The following is an 8,927-nucleotide window of genomic DNA, read 5'->3' on the forward strand; positions in this document are numbered from 1 at the left end:
TCCAACAAACGTGACGTACGGTGAACTTTGACTTGAAGGCGACCTCCTCTCTTCTACCCCTCCTCCCATCTACCCCTCCTTCCCTGTGAAGATGGCGCTCTCCAGGGTGTGCTGGGCTCGGGCTGCTCTGTGGGGTTCGGCTGTCACCCCCGGACCTCATGTCACCCGGAAGCTGCAACTTGTTCGCTGTGGCCTGGCCTGGGGGGCCCCTCGGTGAGGGACCTGGGAGAAAGGAAAGCGTTTCTGACGTAAAGGGCTTTCCAGTGTCAGCCTTGTTTGCATGCGGTCTCTTAATCCTCAGCGTTCCACGCCCTGGCCCAGGGGCTTTTATTCTTCTGCTCAGAACTCGCATCCCGGTCGCACCAGTGAGAGAGCTTCCTGACCCTCACAACTCTGAGTGCCCCATATTTTCGGAATTCCCCACGTGTCCTGAACTCATCTGTCAGCCTCCCTTTTCGGCTTAGGTTTTACGGCTTATCTCGATCCCATCTTTTTGGCCTTAGCACGCTGTTCAAATGGTCCCTCAGGCTTTGCGCTCCCTGCAGACTCCTACCACGCCCGATATTCCTTAATGCTTGACCTCTCGTCCGCCCGACGTTTTTCTCAGTCTGATTGCTTATCTCTCCTTATGCCCAAGATCTTCCTTGGATTTCCGAAGATTCAGGTCTTAGCATACATCCTTTGAGACTGGTGTTTTACATTAGTGTAAAGGACTGATTCCCAGTCTCTGATCTCCCTTGTAGGTCTTCAAAGCTTCACCTTTCACCAAAGGCAGACGTGAAGAGCTTGATCTCTTATGTGGTGGCCAAGACAAAAGTGATTAATGGGAAATACCATCGTTTCTTGGGTCGTCATTTTCCCCGCTTCTATGTCATGTACACAATCTTCATGAAAGGTAAAACCAAAATAGAAATCCCTTGAATCCGTTCGTGGGCAATGTCAAAGAGTTTAGAATAAGTAAGATGACTTGCATGTTCTGCTATGTGGTGTGAGCTGGGGTGTTTTCTGTTTCATATATGCTTGAGGATTAAATTCGTTCTCAGCACTTTTGAAGAATGTTTCTAGAAAACATCCAGGGGGAATATAGTTATTGTTGCATTTTTCTTAGCTGCACACAGCCGACTATTGTAGGAATTCTTTGACATGCACAAGGACAGGCATCTATGGCTTCACAGACCTTGCCTTGAGATGTCAGTTGACTTGGCACATAAGAAAATGTGGTCTAATACTTGTCACAGATCTGTCCTAGATAGCATATCGTGGAAACAACACTACATATACTTATTTTCTAAATGTTTTTGTTCAGATCAGAGCTGTGCTAGTTACTAGAAGAGTATATAATGATAGGTCACTATTACCTATATAATTATAGGTCACTGGCTGTGTGACTGGACTAGTTATTTAAGCTCCTCATCCCTTCGTTTTCTTATCTGTAAAATATGGAAAATAATGGGACCTACCTATTGATCATATGGCTGTGAAGATTAAATAAATACATCAATAAATTACTTATGGCCTGATCATAGTATGTGCTCAATAAACGTGTCTATGTTATTGTACTCTATACTTTTATCATAACTGCAATTACAGTAAACTACCATATTGTCAGCTGTGAATGTTATCAAGATTATTACTAGCTTCATAGACTTGCAAAATCTAAAGTAGAAATAGAATGGCTGCTATGTCTGCTACCAGATTTATAACTAGGATTAAATGAGAAAAGGGCCTGAAAAAGCATTTTGGTTTTTTGGGGGTTTTTTTAAGCTTTTATTTTTTCAATATTTTATTTATTTTTTTAGAAAGAGAGCTCGAGCAGGGGGAGGGACACACAGAGGGAGAGGGAGAAGCCAATTGCACTGAGCAGGGAACTAGATACAGGGCTGGATCCCAGTACCCTGGGATCATGACCTGAGCCAAAGGCAGAACGCCTAACTTACTGAGCCACCCCTGTGCCCTGTTTTAAACTTTTAATTTATGGAAAATTTTAAATATACACAAAAATAGATTAATGTAATGAATTTTCATGTACTCAACCTCACTTCAACAGTTATCAACTCGTGGCCACCAATGTACTTAATTTATACACTTGCCTTCTCCTGTATTATTTTGAAACCAACCTAGACATTATATCATTTCATTCATAAATATGAAAACATTTTTAAAAACTAAAGTCTGAGGTAAAATGTAAGAATTATCATCAGATAAACAAAAAAATTTCAACCATAGAAATATATTGAATTACAGTATTCTGAAAGTGTTCTAGAAGGAGATAAGTTAATATCTAGTTGGGGACTACTTAAGGGTAATTGAGCAAGAATTCCTGAGGTTAGGGAGCTTTTGCATCTTACTTTAAAGAGGGAATGAGTAGAGTGAACCAGAAGAGGGAGAGCATTCCATAGTAGATCACAGAAGGCCAAGTTGGCTGGAAGAGAGATGATATGCTAGGGGGATAAAGAATGAGAAGAGAGATACAGTGTGGCTTCACAAGAGTTTCAAGTGTCCTGGTTTAGAGCTCTGATTTAGAGTAGTGTCAAGTAGGTGTAGTAAACAGGGAGTTGGAAGCTGTGGTAAGATACAAACTAGGATAACATCACACTCTTGTTCTCTACTTTAATGAGGCAGGATTGCAGATGTTATGGGCTGATGCCAAAAAGGCTAGAAGAATAAAGACAAATATGTGGAAGGATAACATAGAGTTTCATCAACTTCCATACCGGGAGATGGAGCATTTGAGACAGGTATGGGCCAGGGGCAGATGTCCAGAAGTTCATGATGAGGTAATTAAAGTTAACCAAGAGCTCAGGCATTTTTCTTTCCTGTCTTGTTCACCCCTGATCAACCTTTTCCCCTCCACTGTGAGATCAAGCATTGAACTAAATAAGAGCATCAGGTTATTTGTTAGACTTGGGTTTATTCAGAGTTGTAGCCCTCTAAAATAGAGCTCCATAGAGAGTCTGGAGGACTTTCTGAATACAAGTTATAAATACTAAAATCCAGTTCATTTCTGAATATATAAAAATCTGCAGGGATCCAAAAGGCAGCAGGAAAGTAGTATTTGGTGGTGACGTGATGGGTAGTTTGGAAGCTAGAAGTGAGAACCTAGGACCCATTTGGCATATCAGGAAGACTTTGTTGAGGGATTTATTATAATGTCAGGCCCCGTACTAGACATGACTTGGGATATCAAAATGAACAAATCAGGGCTTCTATCCTCAAGGAACTTACCAACTAGAGGTAGATAGAAATAACCTTGATCCTTTTGTGGGCTGCAGTGGAAGTTTACTGCACAGTATGGGGGAGGGATTGTTCACTGTATTAAGAACTTACTTGGGTTAAAACTGCATCTGTCTTTATTTCTGCTTAGTTCCGTCGAGACGTCACCAAGTGTCTTTTCCTAGGTATTATTTCCATTCCACCCTTTGCCAACTACCTGGTCTTCTTGCTCATGTGAGTATAGATTTCTATCTTCCCAGCATATTGAAGAAACAGATTTTTTTTAATTAAAAATTATTTAAAGAACTTTCCATTTCAAAAGTAGCAGAGATTGGGCGCCTGGGTGGCTCAGTGGGTTAAGCCGCTGCCTTCGGCTCAGGTCATGATCCCAGGGTCCTGGGATCGAGTCCCGCATCGGGCTCTCTGCTCAGCAGGGAGCCTGCTTCCCTCTCTCTCTCTCTGCCTGCCTCTCTGTCTACTTGTGATCTCTGTCTGTCAAATAAACAAATAAAATCTTAAAAAAAAAAAAAAGTAGCAGAGATTATTACACTTCCTGCTCCAGTCTTCTAATTAGCCACTCAGTAACACTTGGATTACTGGATCAGCTGTAGGTGTAGGTAGCTTAGACTTTGCCTGTCTCTTAGCTACCCCTGTGTGTTGTGAAATAATATTATGACCTTTTCCATCATCCCTAGAATCAGCAGCCCACTGCCTAAGAAGCATAGGAATTTGGGAGAATCTTTTTTTTCTAGGAGAGAAATGCATTTCATATTTTGGTAACATAAATCCTTATTACTTTACCTTGTATTCAAAGATGACTGTTTTATTTAATTTATTTATTTCAAAGATTGAATTTATTTATTTATTTATTTGACAGAGCGAGAGAGAACATGAGCTAGGAGAGAGGCAGATAGAGAGGAAGAGGCAGACTCCCCGCTGAACAGGGAGTCTGACATTGGGCTCAATCCCAAGATTTTGAGTTCATGACCTGAGCCAAAGGGAGACACTTAACCCACTGAGCCACCCAGGTGTCCCAGTTTTATTATTATTTTTTAAAATTTATTCATTTATTTTGAGAGAGAGACAACAGGAATGAGTGAGCACAGGGTTGGGGAGAAGAGAGGGAGTCTCAAGCAGACTCCCTGCTGAGCATGGAACCCAATAAGGGGCTTGATCCCACAACCCTGAGATCATGACCTGAGTTGAAAACACAAGTCGGACACTTAACCGACTGAACCACCCAGGTACCCCCAAAGATGACGCCTTTAAACTGTGATCTTGCATGTTATTTTAGTTATCTGTTGCTGTATAACAACCCTGAAGGTTAGTAGCTTTTCATGGTCTTATGGGTCAGGAAATCAGGGTTCTGGTGGATGACTGATTTTTCTCTTCCATAGGGTGTTGACAGAAGTCCCTCTGGTATTTAGCTGATGAAGGGACTAGTCTGGATGTTCTCAAGTCACTCATATCTGGTACCTTAACAGGGAGGCTGGAAGGCAGGAGCTCTGAGGTAGCGTGCCTGCAGGCCTCTTTAATGTGGTGGCCTCCGAGAAAATGACAGCTGAGGGCTCCAGGGGTGAGTGCTTCAGAAAATAGGAATCTGCTTGGCCTTTTATAACCTAGCCTGGGAGGTCACAAAGACTCCCTCCGCTCTGTTTTATTGGTTCTTAGTTACCCAGATTTTAAAAGTAGGGAGACATAGACCTTCTCAGTAAGAGGGATGCCAAGGAATTTGCGGCCATGCTTTAAAACCACTACACATGTGGAAAATGAATTAAAAAAACAAATTTGCGTTGAACGTTTTACACACACATACGGACTGTGCCACAGTTTGAAGTTGTCAGCATCACATACGAGGAGCGGCTCTGTGTGCGCCTCTCTCCACCTCTATCCAAAATATGTTCTTCAGATGCTTTAGTTCAAATGAAGCCTTTTATCTAATTGCTGCATGTGAGGCTGTTCCAGTACCGCTTCCTTTCATATAAGCTCAGTAATGTCGCCTGAGATTGTTGCTTCAGTGTATCTTTAAACCTCAGGCTGAGATTCATTTACAGAAAAGAGCAGTGAGGTAGGGAGGGAAGTCATGTCTCCATCTCTTCTTCCTAGTGCTCATGTCTGCTGAACGCCTTCTTGGATCGCTTTGAAAGAGGCCTGTTGTGACAGTGGCAAGTGACATTGTGATTCCTTTTCCTTTCAGGTACCTGTTTCCTAGGCAGCTCCTCATCCAACATTTCTGGACCCCAAAACAACAGATTGATTTCTTAGATATCTATCATGCTCTCCGGAAGCGGTCCCACCCAGAAATCCTTTGTTATTTAGAAAAGGTTATCCCTCTCGTCTCTGACGCAGGACTCCGGGGGCATATGACAGAGCTGTGCACCAAGGTACTCCTCCAACTAACCCTTCCTGCAAACTCCGACTCTTGTGAGATCCTGTTTGCACTAAAACTAGGAAAAAGGGCCAGGCAGGACCTTCCTAACCTCTGCCAATCTCTCACCTCTCCCAAGATACAGCATGGTACCCACCCAGCAGTACATGACATCCTGGCTCTGAGAGAGTGTTTCTCTAACCATCCTCTGGGCATGAAGCAGCTCCATGCTTTGCAAATGGTGAGCACTTTGAGGCTTTCTGTGTCCTGCAGCCTCACCTTGCCTCAGGTCGTGTGGGTGGTGCTAACTGTGTTGACTTTCTCCTCCTGTGTTGATGTGTTGCAGAAAGCCCTGAGTAGAGCCATGCTTCTCACGCCTTACCTGCCTTCTTTCTTGTTGAGACACCGTTTAAAGACTCATACCATCGTAATTCACCAGCTGGACAGAGCTTTGGCAAAGCTGGGGATTGGCCAGCTGACTCCCCAGGAGGTGAAGTCGGTAAGAACTTTCTGCGATACCAACCCTCAGTCCTCGGTGGGCTCCTGAGCTCATGGAGCTGGGAGCTTACAGAGAGCTCCATGTTTTGCTTGTTAGAACTAAGGCCAAACTCTTTATTCTTTCACCCCCTTTCTGTGTCTTTTTTCTCAGTGAACTTAACTCATGGAAGAGGAATTGCCCATGTAATTTCAGTCTATATTTCTTTTCCCTGGGCCCTTCAAAAACCGAGGACATGATTTTTTTTTTTTTTTTTTAAGATGTTATTTATCTGTTTGGGAGAGAGAGAGAGAGAGAAAGCGCAAGCTGGGGGAGCAGCAGGCAGATCCCAGGACTCTGGGATCATGACCTGAGCCAAAGGCACTTGCCTACCTGCCTGAGCCCCCCAGGTGCCCCGACGGACACTACCATTTTCTGTTATATACGCCTCTTTGCTTGTCCTCTTGTGTGTCGTAGTTCAGATTGCCGTGGAGAAAGGTTTCTTGTGGGCATAAGGTTATAACTTATTTAAAGGAGATTTTGAATTATTTGTGGGTTTACAGTTCACGGGCATATTTGCTATGTGATTATTGAGGACTGTTCCTCTTCTGAGTGATCCAGGCTTGTTATCTTCGTGGCCTGAATTCTACCCATATTGCCGAAGAGAGGTGTCGAGCTTGGCTGGGAGAGTGGCTACAGATTTCCTGTAGCCTGAAAGGTGAGACACATCCCTGTGGTTATGCCACTAAAATCCAAAGTATTTTTCTCCTTGATTCTAAGATTATTTTGGAGTTGGTTATGGAGTACCGTGGGACCCTTATTTAATGTATATATCTAACTGAAAGGGCATAAACTCATTTGCCTACAGGGGCTAAGCAGGTAATGAAGTAGACTACGCAAGACAAGAGGGAGTAGTGAGGACTGTGGGAGCCCAAGATGGCACGTGTGCTGGCCGGAAGCAGTTTCTCAGGCCCAGCACTATTGACGCTAATGTCCCATGCATTAGAGGATCTCTGGCACTGTCCCTGGTCTCTATGTATGAGATGCCAGTGGCATCCTCCACACCAGTTCTGACAACCCAGAATGTCTCCAAACATTGCCAGATGTCCAGGGGGAGAAGAGAACAGAATCATCCCAGTTGAGGAGCACTAGTCTAAAGGCCTTCAAATTCAGAACAAAAACATTCAGCTGGTTAAATGCAGAGTACCCAAGGGTGGGTATTAGGCCTTGGTCTCCTGGTGGAACCTTTGGCTAGGCCTTGATGTTTTCTAAGCCTGTGAATATCAGGCTAGGCCTACTAATCTCCTTGGAGTCGAGAAATGTCCAGAGCACCAGCTTCTACCAGAAGAATCCCAAGGGTGACAGTGGTGTTTAGTAGCACTACCATCTCTGAATTTTCTACCACCACCCCTTCAGAGTCAAGAAATGAGGCTGAGTAGAAAGGAGTGTCTGGTGGAAGGAAAGGAAAGCATACATGCAAGGACCAGAACAAAGCTGGGGAACTTTGACAGCAGTAGCCTCTTGATGTCACACCTCTGCACTCGGCTTCCCGCCTCTAGTATCCAGCCCTGTTCCTCAAGGCAGTTAGAAGGCTACCTGTCCCCTGGCCAGGCTATTAACACTGATGGTGTTTACAGAAGCTGAGCTGTCCCTCTTACTACACAACGTGGTCCTGCTTTCCGTCAACTACACTGGGACAGGGCGCTGAGTGAACGTGGAGCGGATGGCCTTGTCCTGCAGTCACAGAGGACAGCCGCGTGGTACTAGACAGCACTGGTCGGCAGGGGGGCTGTGTGCGCCATTAGGCGTGTGGGAGGCAGAGGAGTAGGTACCATCGGCTTCCCCGCGTGGTGCCCGTGTGGGAGCTGGAACCTAAAGGAACCCTCTTCCCAGAGGGCTCCCGAGTACGCCATCATCCCAACTTCCTCAGAATCAGCCAGAACTGCCAGTGGCCTCTGTCCTGGCCTTTCCTTGTAAAGTTTTAAGTTCAGGTCCTAGGAAGTGAGCTTTTTCCTCATTTGGCCAAGGGCTTGACTACTGTTGTATTCCTTACAGCTGTGTTTTCGTTCCATTTTCTGGGTGGCGAGGGCAATGGCACTGTTGAAATCGGCGCATTTACATCTGTGCGTGTACTTCTGTGCTGCCCTCAATGCTTCTTGTGACGACCAAAAATAGCTTTTTTTTTTGTCCCCTCACTGCACTGGGTTAACCACTCCCTTTCCTTTCCAAATCCTTGAACATTTTTTTCCCCCCAAGCAAATAGTTATTCATATATGGGAACTAATGGAAAAGATAAAAGGAAATGCAAGTGCTTCTTGCCCATTCACCGCCCCCTTATCTGTTTCTGGGCTGTGGGGCAGCCCCTGAGGATCTTCAGCTCTGCTGCCTCCACTGTGCTGTGACAGACAGTGGCCCCTTCCCTGGGCCATGAATTAAACCTCGAAGGTTCTAGGCACTGCCCCGCCTGGGAGACCAGGAGAGGCCTGCATTGTGAGCAAGTTGGGTTTAGCTTTCGTCTGTGTAACTTATTGTAAATGCATGAAGCACTGTCTTAAAGCCAAGTAAAGACTGCCTGAAACCAGTTGCTGCAAATGACTTATGCATACTCTAATTTTTTTGCTAAAGCTCCTTTGACAAGACTGACAGAACCTAATTAATGGGGGATGGAGGTGGTCAGAATAGAAGCTTCTGGTGGGATGGAAGTTCTGAGGGAGCTGATTCGACGTCAGTGCTCTTTGATTTTAAGATGGTCCCAAGGAAGAGGGAATTTGGGATTAACAAATGAGCCCCCAAAGTAGGGACTATAGGCAGAGAAAAGCTCCAGCAGGGCAGGATCAGGACCTACTTTAGCTGAAGAGGTACATAAAAGCA

At 44.7% G+C, this 8,927-nt stretch overlaps 1 protein-coding gene across 3 annotated transcripts; it reads left to right on the plus strand.

Annotated features, from left to right (window-relative positions):
• The first annotated feature begins 40 nt into the window (after positions 1 to 40).
• On the plus strand, positions 41 to 7,841 carry LETMD1 (LETM1 domain containing 1). Of its 3 annotated transcripts, XM_044229051.1 has the most exons (9): positions 52 to 213; positions 744 to 895; positions 2,623 to 2,738; positions 3,365 to 3,447; positions 5,411 to 5,597; positions 5,721 to 5,822; positions 5,928 to 6,080; positions 6,678 to 6,774; positions 7,694 to 7,841. In XM_044229051.1, exons 1-9 carry the CDS (start codon positions 92 to 94, stop codon positions 7,762 to 7,764), a joined length of 1,083 nt encoding a protein of 360 aa, XP_044084986.1. In that variant the 5' UTR covers positions 52 to 91; the 3' UTR covers positions 7,765 to 7,841. The 3 variants fall into 3 exon arrangements, with proteins under 3 accessions (XP_044084988.1, XP_044084986.1, XP_044084987.1); XM_044229052.1 differs by lacking the exon at positions 52 to 213 and having other exon boundaries at positions 818 to 895; positions 2,619 to 2,738; XM_044229053.1 differs by lacking the exons at positions 2,623 to 2,738; positions 5,411 to 5,597 and having other exon boundaries at positions 41 to 213.
• Positions 7,842 to 8,927: the final 1,086 nt, after the last annotated feature.

This window comes from Neovison vison, chromosome 12, assembly GCF_020171115.1.
Source record: "Neovison vison isolate M4711 chromosome 12, ASM_NN_V1, whole genome shotgun sequence".
In the NCBI taxonomy this organism is placed as follows: domain Eukaryota; kingdom Metazoa; phylum Chordata; class Mammalia; order Carnivora; family Mustelidae; genus Neogale; species Neogale vison.

What these genes read in the sequence shown, in the direction of transcription:
- LETMD1 (XM_044229051.1), top strand. Translation starts at nt 92, where the DNA reads ATGGCGCTCTCCAGGGTGTGCTGGGCTCGGGCTGCTCTGTGGGGTTCG. An exon ending in AGATGGAGCATTTGAGACAG is followed by an intron (nt 2,739 to 3,364) that starts GTATGGGCCAGG and finishes ATTTCTGCTTAG; the next exon opens with TTCCGTCGAGACGTCACCAA. An exon ending in AGCTCCATGCTTTGCAAATG is followed by an intron (nt 5,823 to 5,927) that starts GTGAGCACTTTG and finishes GATGTGTTGCAG; the next exon opens with AAAGCCCTGAGTAGAGCCAT.